A 14,681-nucleotide genomic window follows, 5' to 3' on the forward strand; every position below is an offset into this window, starting at 1 on the left:
CTCTGTAACGTCTTTCAAAGCAACTTCTATGGTATTCTTAAGATAATGAATACTCGAGATTACATATTTCCTCTATGCCAGGTCTTACCACTATTTTATAATGAAGTTGGTGTAGCAGTTGTGATTTTCATGCGTAGTGCAACGCATTTCGAGAATACATTCCTTTTTTGTGTTCTCGTTATAATCAGAAAATACGGGAAACACGATGTTTAGTAATTCAGAATACGGTGTTTCCTGTTTTCCAACTCTTGCGGTGAAATAAAGATTTAAAAAAAATATTTTATTTGTCGGACAACAATTACTCGTTCAAAATTTTCGGTTGTTGGTTGGTTGGTTTTTGGGGAAGGAGACCAGACAGCGAGGTCATCGGTCTCATCGGATTAGGGAAGGACGGGGAAGGAAGTCGGCCGTGCCCTTTCAAAGGAACCATCCCGGCATTTGCCTGGAGCGATTTAGGGAAATCACGGAAAACCTAAATCAGGTTGGCCGGACGCGGGATTGAACCGTCGTCCTCCCGAATGCGAGTCCAGTGTCTAACCACTGCGCCACCTCGCTCGGTTTTCCGGTTGTTGTCTACATGATCTTTAGAACAATGTTCCAGCATATGAAGTATGACAACGCTTCCAGCTTTGTGTTAGGAGGCTTCTTATGTCACAACAGTGATCGCTGCAAAACACAGCCAAAACCGATAACTGTAAAAGTGATCCAGTGATTGTCATCTGGCACATAAAAGAATAAAGAAATTGATTCATTATAAACGCAGCAGCCTCCAAGTCGACAGTGATCTCGTAATTTACAACAGAAATGTCCACTGCATGAAAACACAGTTGGACACATTTAAAAAGTATGTCAACGCCCACAACACTCGAAAAAAGGAATAAATTCTCGAAATGCGTTGTGCTACGAAAGAAATAAAAAACGTAGCTGGTTTTATGATCCTTTATTTCAATCATTGTTAACAGTTTCAACGCTTTCCAATAACTCATTATGAAGTTTGTTATAATTCTGAATACATGTAAAAAATGTATAATCGTCTACGACTTAGTTCATCCATTTGGCGCCGCTGCTTCTTGCGGAAATAGAAAATCGTGGCACACGACTGACGACGATTGATGTGGGGCATATATGGCCCCATATGCCAAGACAACGGCCTCCACACCTATGGCAGGAGCGACATCGATTCATCACTCTGCGTCGGCGCAGGTCTTCTTCAGTACTGGGTGGCTTCATGTTGCCAGTAGGCACCATAGTGGCAGGGGTGAGGTGCTGGCCACGGATCGGCAGCGTCGCAGCCGGCTGCGGCGCGCGCCGAGCACTGCCGCGGGTATAAGGTTTCTGCTGACGCAGCAGCGGCAGCTGCTGCTGCTGATGCTGCTGATGCTGCTGCTGCTGCTTCCACCGCCGCTGCACCAGATACTGGCGGTAGCTGCAGCTTTCCGACAACAGGCAGTTCCTGGGAATGACTTGCCACACGTGGCCACGCTGGCGCCACTGCTGGTCAGGTGGTATGTACACGGGGAGCGGACGCCCATAGCTGCCATGCAGTGCTCCCCTTCCGCGCCACTGTGGTGCTGCTCTCCGTTCAGGCAATATATCTTCATATGCAACGTGCTGCATGGCAGGCCCCTTCACAGCGAACTGAACACCTCGATCTCTTTCACACCTCCCTTTTCGTGTTCTGTGTCTGTTCTGGCGTGAAGCGAAATTCGCTAGTGTGATACGGTGGAAAGACATCCTCTTCTCTTCATAAACCTCTCCCCAACGATCCATGAGCACTGTAACAGAATGGACATTCTTTAAGTACAAATGCATTTCAGCTATTTTTGTGCTTCTACATCACTACTACTATATAAAGAGAAGTCATAGCTTAATGTGTTACCAAAAATCTCCAAGTGTTCATGCCCATTTACTTCAGATTTTCACGATACTCTAATGAACATTCAGAGGACACAGGCTATATATTTTTTTGATATACGAGTATATGGTAAATAAATGTATATACACTACTGGCCATTAAAATTTCTACACCAAGAAGAAATGCAGATGATAAACGGGTATTCATTGGACAAATATGTTATACTACAACTGACATGTGATTACATTTTCACCCAATTTGGGTGCATAGATCCTGAGTAATCAGTACCCAGAACAGCCACCTCTGGCCGTAATAATGGCCTTGATACGCCTGGGCATTGAGTCAAACAGAGCTTGGATGGCGTGTACATGTACAGCTGCCCGTGCGGCTTCAACACGGTACCACAGTTCATCAAGAGTAGTCACGCGTATTGTGACGAGGCAGTTGCTCGGCCACCATTGACCAGACGTTTTCAATTGGTGAGAGATCTGGAGAATGTGCTGGCCAGGGCAGCAGTTGAACATTTTCTGTATCCAGAAAGGCCCGTACAGGACCTGCAACATGCGGTCGTGTATTATCCTGCTGAAATGTAGGGTTTTGCAGGGATCTAATGAAGGGTAGAACCACGGGTCGTAACACATCTGAAATGTAACGTCCACTGTTCAAAGTGCCGTCAATGCGAACAAGGGGTGACCGAGACGTGTAACCAATGGCGCCCCATACCATCACGCCGGGTGATATGCCAGTATGGCGATGACGAATACATGCTTTCAATGTGCGTTCACCTCGATGTCGCCAAACACGGATGCGACCATCATGATGGTGTAAACAGAACCTGGATTCATCAAAAAAAAATGACGTTTTTCCATTCGTGCACCCTGGTTCGTCATTGAGTACACCATTGCAGGCGCTCCTGTCTGTGATGCAGCGTCAAGGGTAACCACAGCCATGGTCTCGTAGCTGAAAGTCCATACTGCTGCAAACGTCGTCGAACTGTTCGTGCAGATGGTTGTTGTCTTGCCAACGCCCCCATCTGTTGACTCAGGAATCGAGACGTGGCTGCACGATCTGTTACAGCCATGCGGATAAGATGCCTGTCATCTCGACTGTTAGTGATACGAGGCCGTTGGGACCCAGCACGGCGTTCCTTATTACCCTCCTGAACCCACCAATTCCATATTCTGCTGACAGTCATTGGATCTCGACCAACGCGAGCAGCAATGTCGCGATAGGATAAACCGCAATCGCGATAGGCTACGATCCGACGTTTATCAAAGTCGGAAACGTGATGGTACGCATTTCTCCTCCTTACACGAGGCATTACAACAACGTTTCCCCAGGCAACGCTGGTCAACTGCTTTTTGTGTAAGAGAAATCGGTTGGAAACTTTCCTCATGTCAGCACGCTGTAGGTGTCGCCGCCGGCGCCAACCTCGTGGGAATGCTCTGAAAAGCTAATCATTTGCATATCACAGCATCTTCTTCCTGTCGGCTAAATTTCGGGTCTGTAGCACGTCATCTTCATGGTGTAGCAATTTTAATGGCCAGTAGTGTACTATATGCAGTGTGTCCCAGAAATGTTGCAACAAACTTAGAGGAGTTGTAGAGAGTGTCTTGAGGAACAAATCGAGGATAGGAAACCGTCTCTGGAAACATCATCCAACCACGCTACAGAGTATCGAAGTTATAGGTGCTGGTGCCTGCCACTATATCAACCCTTCGGCATCAGACGTGACTCTGTACGCGGACTGACTGTAGGCGGAACGTCTCGCAATGTTCTTTGTTATTCATTGATCGCGACTGATTGTCACGTTCGCCACTGGAGAAGACAGAGCTAGCTGAGTCACAGAAAAGCCTTGTCTTTCATGAATGTGACGCTCTGTTGCCTCGGTGGATGGCAGTTTTGGACACGTGTTTTCATCTACAGTTTATTTTTCTCCTGAAACCCTCTAAAATCTCCAATGGTTTTCGGTATACCTGTGTTCGATTCCGTCATCCACCGAGGCAACACAGATCGCATTCATAGGATACAAGGTCCTTCTGTGCAGCAGCCGAAGGGTTGACCTAGTGGCAGACACCGGCACCTGTAACTATGATGCTCTGTAGCGTCGTTGAATGATGTTTACGGACACCGGTTCCTATCATCAATTTGTTGCTCACTAAACCCTCTACAAACCCCTGAAGTTTGTTGCAACATCTCTGGGACACTCTGAGTAAAGGGGGAGAGTTGTTAGCAAAAATCTCGAAAATTTCTTGATCGATGTACTTCAGTTTCTTTCAACGACACTCTAATAAAAATTTTAACGACATAGGCTACATGTTTTTAAAATATATATGGTATATAAACATGTATACATAATATATTAAGGAGAAACGTTGTTTGTAAAATCTGCAAAAGTTCTGGACCAATTTACTTCAGATTTTTACGCCATACTCCAACATACATTCAGATCGACATACATTATGTAGACATAAGGGGTAATGTTGCCAGCAAAAATCTCTAAAAGTCCTTGACCAATATACTCCAAAATGTATAGGCATAAGCTACACCTTTTTAAATATATATGGTGTTAGAAAAGTCTCGAAAAGTTCTTGACGTGTTTGCTTTAAAGTTTTACATGATTCTCCAATAAATATTGAGACACAGCTGTGTACTTTTTAAACATCAGTGTTAGTTTTCTGTAAAAACCAACTGTGAGAAGGAAAATTCTGTGATATGCAGTGCTGTGAAAATGTGCGTTTTGGTTTCTTTCTCGCAGTCAGTTCCAATTACGATAGCGCAGCAATTAAGCCTCTAGACAAATTGTTTATCTTATATTTGTATACTGTTTCGACATATACATAATTTTAAACAATTTTATGGGCAACTATACGCTGTTTTGTTTTCTTCCTCGCAGTCAATTATAATTACAATAGAAAACAGAAAATTTGTACTTATGGGCTATTAGCTAATGATTAGAAAACTACTATGGAATCTGTATCATCGGAAACTTTGTAATTCTACACGTTCGTAAATTACAACTATGCGAAATACTTTCATTGAAGCTACTATCCTCACAGATTCAGCAGCAGGAGAGGTCTCTCTTATCCTGTATACCAAGAATCCAAACCAATTTACTCATTCGCTTTAAACGATTTCAGTTACCAATCAAGGCTGCGTTCGCAGTAACAATAATCAAGCCTCAAGTCCCTCAAGTCCAGAGAAAGGGGGACAGGGGAAGTAGGAATGGACAGAAAGAGGCAGGAGGAGGAGATGGAAAGAAGGGCAGGAGGAGAAAATCAACAGAAATAGAGAAAGTGACAGAGAAGGAGGTAATGGCCAGAGAAAGAGGTGGGGCAGGAAGAGATGCACAAAGAGATGGTTGAAGAGGGGTTAGGCCATACATCCGGTTCCCATACATATTTAGCAATTGCGATGCACTGGCAGGTTCACTAATCTTACTGTAAGAAGCAGATGCAAATTGTTTTAATATACACTACTGGCAGCTAAAACCACAACATACTGACGGTGGTATACAATAAATGCCAAACTAGCAGAAACTGTACTACACGCCTCGATATGCAAATGATTATCATTCCAGAGTCGTCGCACATAGTCGGTGGAAGTCATGTCACCTACATTCTGTACATAAGAAAAGAATATAGCCTACACTAGAGAGCAGGTTTTCCCATTCTGAAATCGCAACTGACTGTTTTTCTTAATGCTTTTATTAACGATTCTGCTGACAGTTGCAGTATTTATACTAGGCTGCTAGTTTCGAACCCCACAGGTTCATTTTCAAAGGTTGATTTTGACTTGGTAAGAGACACTTGTGGATTTTGTCACTCATTCTGCAAACATTTGTAAAGCACTTGTTCCCACTTTGATGTCGGGCACCGTCAGTGAGGCCTCAGTGGGCCAAGATTGAAAATGAACCTCTGAGGTTCTAAACTACTCGCCTACCATAAATACTGGAACTGTTGACAGAATCGCTAATAAAAGCTTCAACAATTTTAATGAAGTTTCTGATTCCCTGCCAACAGAATGCTGAAAAAAGGGTGAAATTGAATATTTTTCGTTTGTGGTCTGATTTAGCAATTGCGATGTACTGGCAGGCTCACTAATCTTACTGTAAGAAGCAGATACAAATAGTTTTAATATACACTACTGGCAGCTAAAACCAAAACACAATGACGGTGGTATACAATAAATGTCAGACTGGTAGAAACTGTACTACATCCTTCGATATGCAAATGATTATCATTCCAGATGCCTCGTATAAGAAGGAGAAACTCCTAGCATCATAAGTAGGGATTCTACAGCAACAGAATCATGGATTATCAACACTGTGTTTTATCATCCTGCAATATTGCTACTCACCTTGATCAGGATCCATGCGAACATGGAATCAATGTGTTCACGAAGGTCATACTGTACTCTATGTAGAAAATGGCACCATGTGACAAGCCCGCAAGCGGACAGACATATTGCTCGCTTGGGCGTGAAAGATAGTAGAGCTGTCACGTACTTTGAGTCCGGAAATTGCTCCTTTTCAGTATTCACAAGGTCAGGGCAATGATGACTGGAGTACCATGGACTGTCAGAATATTACCATTGATTCGATTTCTTTTGACACAGTGGCATAGAGAAGGATAAAGCAGCGGTACAATGTCGTCTTTTCACGTGAGTCTCAGTTCTATGTACAGCAGTACGACGGATACGCACATGTGTGGAGGTTCTGAGGAGATTTAATGTTGCAAAACTGCATTCGTCATCATACAAACGCAGCACATGACGTGATGGTATGGTTTGCCATTGTGTAAGTAACACAATTACTTTTGGTTTGCATGGCCAGTAATTTGGGGCATCACATTTGTGATGTGGTATGAAAAGTGGCTGTGTCCTATCTTTGAGGTCTCCATCACGTTATCTATGGACAAAGTCACCCACGAAAATATCTGATCATGGGCTGCTGAGAGAGTGGCAAATGTACACTCACCAGACACTACAATTAATGAACTCTGTCATAGAAATTAACCACCAGTGCATCGCTGCTCACATGCGTTACAGCCACATTTGCTGCCATAAGTAGCAGTTCTGCCAACAACATTTATACACACAATAATTAAAATTCCTATATATATGTTTTTCATGTCTGTTCTGTCGAACATATCTCACAGTCACCATATTGTTGTTTGTTGACACAATAGCCATAAATATATCATTTTGAAGGAGAGCAATTGGGCATCAAAATAATTCGATGCTGAAAGTTGAAAATTTGTGCTATTCCACACTGAAGTTATAAAGGCAATCACACCTATAGATATACTGTACTTATATATATGTGTAGTGTCTGTTCTGTTGGGTCACTCAAGTACGAGATTTGGATTCAAGTCTCAGTCCAGCACAAAATTACAACTCATCATCAAAGTATTTTGATACCAGATTGCGACTGGAGTCAGTCTTCCACTCAAATTCCAATTTCGTTATTTACTATCCCATTTGGCATTGAAATTTTAATGACCAGCCTATTGGTTTGTGTCTTACTGAATGTTTACATTGTGTCATTAATATATATATATATTTTTTTTTTTTTATTTAGCTGTCATCAGTAGAATTTTCAACTCTTCAGACATGGCATTGACCTAATTTTTGGCCAAGCTGAGTTGTGGCACACAAATGTAATAGCAAAGTACAGCTGCACTAGGCCTAAAGGTTGGTTATAACACAGCACTGATTTGTGGTCATTGTTTTATTTGAGGTTATGTACCCCTGCCTTGCTCCAAATTTGCAACTTCCAGCCAATTTCCTCAGCCAGTTTTAGAGAGACCACAGTGTAATGTGATTTAATTTTACCTCATTCCTTACCTTTAGCCCACTTAGGACTCACCATAAAGTGCATTCATACATGTGAGCTTACGGCTTCAATGACTACTGTAACCCTTCTCTTGAGGTTTTTCCCTGTGGTAGCTGCAGCAGTGAAGTGAAATACAATCCACACAAAGCTCTACATTTGTGAACAATCCCAATCAGAAGAACCTAAGATTAAAACTCAGAAACTCTAATCATGCTACATACAACAATCTCCCTTTAACTAAATACCTTTTCAATAACTCAAAATCATCATGGAACTAAGAAACTTAATGATATGAAACAGATTCCTGGAACAAAGAGGCAGTGAGCCAAAACACCCAAATGTAACTAATCACAGATGTTCTGTTCTTCAGCCAGAAGAATTAAAAAGCCTGCAAGTGAAGTTAAATTCTTTATAAATAAAGAAACACAACTTAAAAATTTTAGACAGTGTAATATGTAGCTATCAGAAACCTCCTTCTATAGCTTTGATCTTTCTTTGACACTGAATTAACGTTTTCAGAGAGGACCATGTTTGCACCTTTTTTTAGTTCATCAGATCAAGAATGTAATGAAATACCGGTACTTGCATAAATTTATTTTTATTTCTGTGAAAAAGTTATGCTACCATGCACATATCATTCATTTTTTCCCTCAATAGTACAAAATCCCGCACATCAGACACACAATTTGTCTACTGTTTAGCAGTTTTCAGTTTTATTGACTGTCTGGCACAAAAGTTTGACTACTAACACATGTCCTACTCTTCAGCAAGAAGAATTTTTAACAAAACACCTTAGTATTAAAAAAGTTAATAGTTGCCAGCACTATCCTTCCTGCCTTGTTTTGTGAAGCCTATTATCAACATGGCAATCATAAATACCTCCCTGCAAATTGGTCACCAAACCAGCTACAAAGACATCACGATCCTTCCTTCAAACGTGTCAAGCCCCAGGACTTCCTGAACCCAATGACACTTGCAAACACTTGCTACATTTCACATCATCTTAAAACTGCTTTTAATTGTTAGCAGCCATCAAGACTCTTGTGTTTGACAGGTTAGCCACAAACACATCTTCCGATAACAAACCTTTCTTGATACCTGCCTATTCCCATGAATTTCTGCAGCCAAGAACTGATGCAAATGTCTTGACTTCTTTTATTAAATATTAGGAGACTAGAAGCCATTGTGTGCAATTCTAACCTAGTCTGCTAGACACATGGGACACAACTATTTACACTGTACAAGAAGATATATAGCAACTGAGAAACAATGGGAACCACCTGTAAAGGTTTTTTGACATCCTGGTAAAACATAAAGGAACTTTCTGACAAAGGGGGAGAAATTAAGAAATCTGAATGAGCACTCACGCAATTAGATATTATTTCTGATCAAGACAGAGAGAAGAGACAGAACCTGATCAGATATGTGTGCCGACAAGAAGTGAATAGTGCAATGGTGAATAAAGTGCTGCACCAGTTGGAATATATAACACCAAGCATACATAACTGGTGAGAGTTACATACAGGTTGTTGGGTGGATCTGAATGATGCAGGGCAGAATGAAGAAGTTGTGATTTTCAGATGTGTCCACTGTGAAGGGCTTGATGTTATGAACATGTGTGTGTTAGTATTATTTAAACCGGTAGTTCAATGTATGGAACACATGCCATGATTTTCTATATGAAAGAAAAGGAAAGCATTGGAATGAAGGGGAACCATAAATTGAGAAGGGATGGGAATATTATCTGGGAAATAATTAACAACTGTAAAAATAGATTTTATTTTCTGAAAGTAGTGTATCTGGAGGTGGTCTGGAGGGTAAATAGTTGTCTGGTTAGTGGGATACATGGATGCAGGTACAATCCTTCACCACAAGTATAAATCATGTGGAAGTGGTGGGTGCTGCATCTTTCAGTAAATGTGACAGTAATTCCAATGGCCAGGTTTACCATCACATACTATTGGCAGCACTACATTCCATAGATTTGCACTGAGAGCAGTGCCCTATGCAAAACACACACAACCCAGTGACTTGGAGTATCACATTGCAGTGAGATACAGCAGATTTGTGTGTTTGTGCTTTTAACATTCATCACCTAATCACTGGAAGATGTAGGTTGTGCACATAGTTCAGTTTGGTAGAGGTCAGAGGCAAGTATGAGGAGCTAGCACAACATTTGTATTGGTCAGCGTATGCATTGCATAAGAACATACTTAGAAGTGAACAGAAGGCAAAGGAAGGAATATTTGGAAGGAATGTATGAGTGTTTGTATTGTTGATGATCATATTGGATGGTCAACGTAGAAAAGTAGAATCCCATGACTACAATAACAATGAGTCACAGCTGGAATCAGCCAAATCATAAACACATATTTATATGCAACAATTTGAGAGGGAAATGAAATGTAGTGAATACGTAAGTTATGTTGTAGATAAATCAGGTAGCAGACTTTGGTTCTTTGATAGGATACTGGGAAAATGACCTCAGTCTCCTTGTAAAATCTTATAACACACTTAAGCATCGTATGTTAGAATATTACTCAAGTGCGTGGGGCATATAACCAAAGAACACTAACAAGGGATGTTTAATGTACACAAAGAAGGGCAGCATGAATGGCCATAGGCTCATGTGACTCGTGGGAGAGCATTATTGAAAGGCTGAAAATCATAAATTACTAGGCGTATGAAGATAGATGCCAACTGTTCCAGAATACCTTACTTGCAATGTTTCAACAAACACTAACAAGGGATGTTTAATGTACACAAAGAAGGGCAGCATGAATGGCCATAGGCTCATGTGACTCGTGGGAGAGCATTATTGAAAGGCTGAAAATCATAAATTACTAGGCGCATGAAGATAGATGCCAACTGTTCCAGAATACCTTACTTGCAATGTTTCAACAAACTTTATTAGGAGAAGAATATATAGATATAGCTTCGACCATAGATATTGGTAGACTGGTCATAACGTATATTTCGTGGCACCAACATCTCTACTGCTATACCACGTGACTATTGGCAAAACTATGGTGGTATCCTGTTGTGCTTATGGTTGTACCGAGCGTTTTGTGAAGGGAAGTAACATTAAATTTCACGTGTAAGCATTATTAGTTTAATGTAGCGGCATTTCTTGAATACTGATAAGCTATTGTGTGTATCATATCCTTACCCAGAACGCCACAGTTACGTAAATTGGCGGTTTGAAGTGCTGTGTGTGTTTCCAGGTGCACATTGCAATCGTATATATTTCTTGAAATGGTAAGCTACAAAGCTGCTTTTTCTCTTTCGTATAGGTTTCCAAAGGATGAAGGGCGCAGGCAGATGTGGATACAGGCAGTGAAACGAAAAGATTTCAAGCCTACTGCGCACACACGCATCTGTTCAAAGCACTTTGAAGAATATATATATATATATATATATATATATTGTGTGTGTGTGTGTGTGTGTGAGAGAGAGAGAGAGAGAGAGAGAGATATTTATTACCAATAACCCTTCCCACTCCAAAAGCAATGGCAATGTTTATTGCTACTACATAAGAAGAAAGGATGATTTTTACTATCCTGGATTAAATCTGACTTTGGTACAAAAAGGGGTGAATTATGCTGGTATTATTTTAAAGAACAATTTGCAAAAACAAGTTAGGGGTTTGATTTCTCATCAGGGTTTAGTTTTATTTTGTACTTCCCAGTTACAAAACATACGAATATCAGAAACAGATACTGAATACCATTTGCAAAAAGGTAGTTGTATGGCCTATGTTAGTTTCCAGATAATAAGCTGTAATGTATGGGATAAATAATATGCTGCTACAAAAATCTTTGGTCATTTACCAAAAAGCATTAAAAGCCTGACAGATAGCTAACCAGCATTTAAAATCAAACTAAAAGAATCTATGAATGACAGCTCCTACTCAGTAGACGATTTTTTAGGTATAAATAAGTGATTGGAAGAATTGTCATGTAATGATAGGTCTACCTTTCATTAAACTGACACATCATTGCGAAGTATCGTATTCATGATCTGTGGAGCCAGTATTCATGTAAGTAGGTACTGATTTTGTACATATCTTATTTGATACATCTACGAAACAAACTGTTTAAACCAAAAAAGAGCTTTCAAATGAAACTGCTTTACGTTTTGTAGGTGAACGACACAACTGAGTTCGTTACATTCGATGTGAACACGTGTGTTTACGTTACAGGTTTCGTTGTTTATGCCGATTTATGAAGTCTATAACACTTTCTACAACAAAGGCACTAAAACACACACAAGCAGTATTTACATTTTATGCAGTGCATAACGCGTATTGTTAGTAGAGAATGCATCTCATAATTGGTAACACTGAAATATTCGCGGCGAATATATTGCCGAACATCGAAAGTGTTTCAGCAGTTCACAAAGTTCATTGTGAAGTAATGGCTGTAAAACTAAATTTGTACAGTGGTTACGCAATAATTTATCACTTCTAGCTGTGTTTACATAAGCTACATTTAATGTGGTGAAGTTAGCATGAAATCCACCGAGAAATACCGGAAGTGAAATCAGGAATCAGAATGCTGCCTCGAACTCCCGCCGACGTTCTGCCAACAGTCACGTGATTCTATGTTGCAGCCACGCCACATGTATAGCCGCTCCACTGCTTGCCCAGTCTATTAGTATCTATGGTCGAAGAGATATACTTTACCCCTTGTGTGCAGCTCCTGAACACAGGACAGACACAAGCTTAGACTAATTACACTATGCACAGGGGCATTAAAACTATCATTCTTCCCACACTTAATATGCAAACAAAGTGTGAAGAACCCATAATAGGTAGTACAATTGCAAATATCCTCTGCCATATGCTTCTCATTGTTAGCAGAGTATATATGTAGAATTAAAAACAACTGGGTAGAAAGTATGCATGAAATGGGTAAGCCTGATTGTACATGTATAAGTTTGCACTATGAAAAGGATGTGGGAATGCTGTACATACTTCTGTGATTTCTTGAGATCAAGGAAAAAACGTGCCAGTTTTGTACTTATTGCACTGATACCGTAGGAGATTGGTTACATACAGCAGGTGGTGCTTTATATGGAGGGCTCAGATGGCAATCAGTTTAAGTCATCGTTTTTCTGCAAGTGACTTGTATGTCGCAACAAATTCCTGGGTATTCAGTCTTTCAATTGTCGAGACGAGTAAGTCACAATTTGACACTTCTTATGCTAGATGGCAGCACGTTTACTGACCCCGGAGTAAACGAGCCGAAATGTTCCGAAGTCATTTAGTGTAAGTCAGTTTGCAACACCGGTTTGTTTGTCTTAGCGTTCTGTTAGACAAGACAGAGTAATCTGCTACTGTTACACAATACGTGATTTTTAGGTCAGGATATCCTCTCCACTCGTTGAAAATACGCCGTTTTCAGACAGCGGTTCTGACAAGGGAACCTCCCCATCGCACCCCCCTCAGATTTAGTTATAAGTTGGCACAGTGGATAGGCCTTGAAAAACGGAACACAGATCGATAGAGAAAACAGGAAGAAGGTGTGTGGAACTATGAAAAAATAAGCAAAATATACAAACTGGGTCGTCCATGTGTAGTATAGGCAATATTAAGGGGAATGTGAGAAGAGGAGGGCCATGGTCCCGTGGTTAGTGTGAACGGCTGCAGAACGAGAGGTCTTTAGTTCAAATATTCCCTCGACCGAAAATTTTAACTTTTTATTTTCAGTTTATGTGACAAACTCTTATGTTTTCATCACTTTTTTTGGAGTGATTATTACATCCACAAGAAAACCTAAATCGGGCAAGGTAGAAGAATCTTTTTACCCATTATCCAAGTGTACTAGTTAGGTGGGTTGACAACATATTCCTGTCATGTGACGCACATGCTGTCACCAGTGTCGTAAAGAATATATCAGACGTGTTTTCCTGTAGAGGAATCGGTTGACCTATGATCTTGCGATCAAATGTTTTCGGTTCCCATTGGAGAGGCACGTCCTTTCGTCAACTAATCGCACGGTTTTGCGGTGCGGTCGCAAAACAGAGACACTAAACTTATTACAGTGAACAGAGACGTCAATGAACGAAAGGACAGATCATAACTTTGCGAAAATAAAGAAAGCAAAATTTTCACTCGAGGGCAGATTAGAACTAAAGACCTCTTGATCCGCAGCTGTTCACGCTAACCACGGGACCACGGTGCTCCTGACCTTATGTTGCCCTTAATATTGCCTATCTTAGACATGGACGACCCAGTTTGTATATTTTGCTTATTTTTTCATAGTTCCACACAATTTCTTCCTGTTTTCTCGATTGATCTGTGTTCAGTTTTTCAAGGCCTATCCACTGTGCCAACTTATAACTAAATCTGAGGGGGGTGCGATGGGGATGTTCCCTTGTCAGTTTGTATATTTTGCTTATTTTTTTCATAGTTCCACACAAGTTCTTCCTGTTTTCTCGATTGATACGTGTTCAGTTTTTCAAGGCCTGTCCACTGTGCCAACTTATAACTAAATCAGAGGGGGGTGCGATGGGGAGGTTCCCTTGTGAGTATGTACCAGACAATGATAATAATTCGTCCGATTCATGTATGTACCTGTACATTCTAACCTCTAAAATGTGTCGTACTTTCATGTTACTAATCAGAGAAGGGTTCTTTCCCAAAACTAGAGTATTGTTTATCTCGTTATTGATACTGTAACCTTCCAACCGGAATGTTACATTACAAGCATTGCTAAACACGCGTTTTGGAATAATTTTTTTGAATTGTGAACTGTTTAGTGAGTTACACTGAATGACTTACGAATATTTTATTTATGTAGAAGATGATCGCCAGTTAGACAACCATGATAAAAGCAATGAAAACGAAAATATGATGATACAGAAAGGAAGAGGAAGCAATATTTATGGAAAAGGGTTGTCAGTTCTGACAAAAATGTTCTGGGAAAGCTTATGTGAACAGAAGTGGAAAAATATACCTGGAAAATCCTTTAAAAATGTGAACTGTAA

At 40.6% G+C, this 14,681-nt stretch overlaps 1 protein-coding gene across 1 annotated transcript; it reads right to left on the reverse strand.

Moving 5' to 3' along the window:
- Nucleotides 1-1,041: 1,041 nt before the first annotated feature.
- LOC124722374 lies at nucleotides 1,042-12,269 on the reverse strand. The gene is made up of 2 exons (XM_047247549.1): nucleotides 12,222-12,269; nucleotides 1,042-1,775 (listed from the first exon to the last, which is right to left on the reverse strand). The coding sequence occupies exon 2, from the start codon at nucleotides 1,768-1,770 to the stop codon at nucleotides 1,042-1,044; it is 729 nt and encodes a 242-aa protein (XP_047103505.1). The 5' UTR covers nucleotides 1,771-1,775; nucleotides 12,222-12,269.
- Nucleotides 12,270-14,681: the final 2,412 nt, after the last annotated feature.

This window comes from Schistocerca piceifrons, chromosome X (genome assembly GCF_021461385.2).
Source record: "Schistocerca piceifrons isolate TAMUIC-IGC-003096 chromosome X, iqSchPice1.1, whole genome shotgun sequence".
Classification (NCBI taxonomy): Eukaryota; Metazoa; Arthropoda; class Insecta; order Orthoptera; family Acrididae; genus Schistocerca; species Schistocerca piceifrons.

Bases quoted from the DNA above. Each gene is read 5' to 3' on its own strand.
- LOC124722374 (XM_047247549.1), bottom strand. From the start codon at position 1,770: ATGGATCGTTGGGGAGAGGTTTATGAAGAGAAGAGGATGTCTTTCCAC.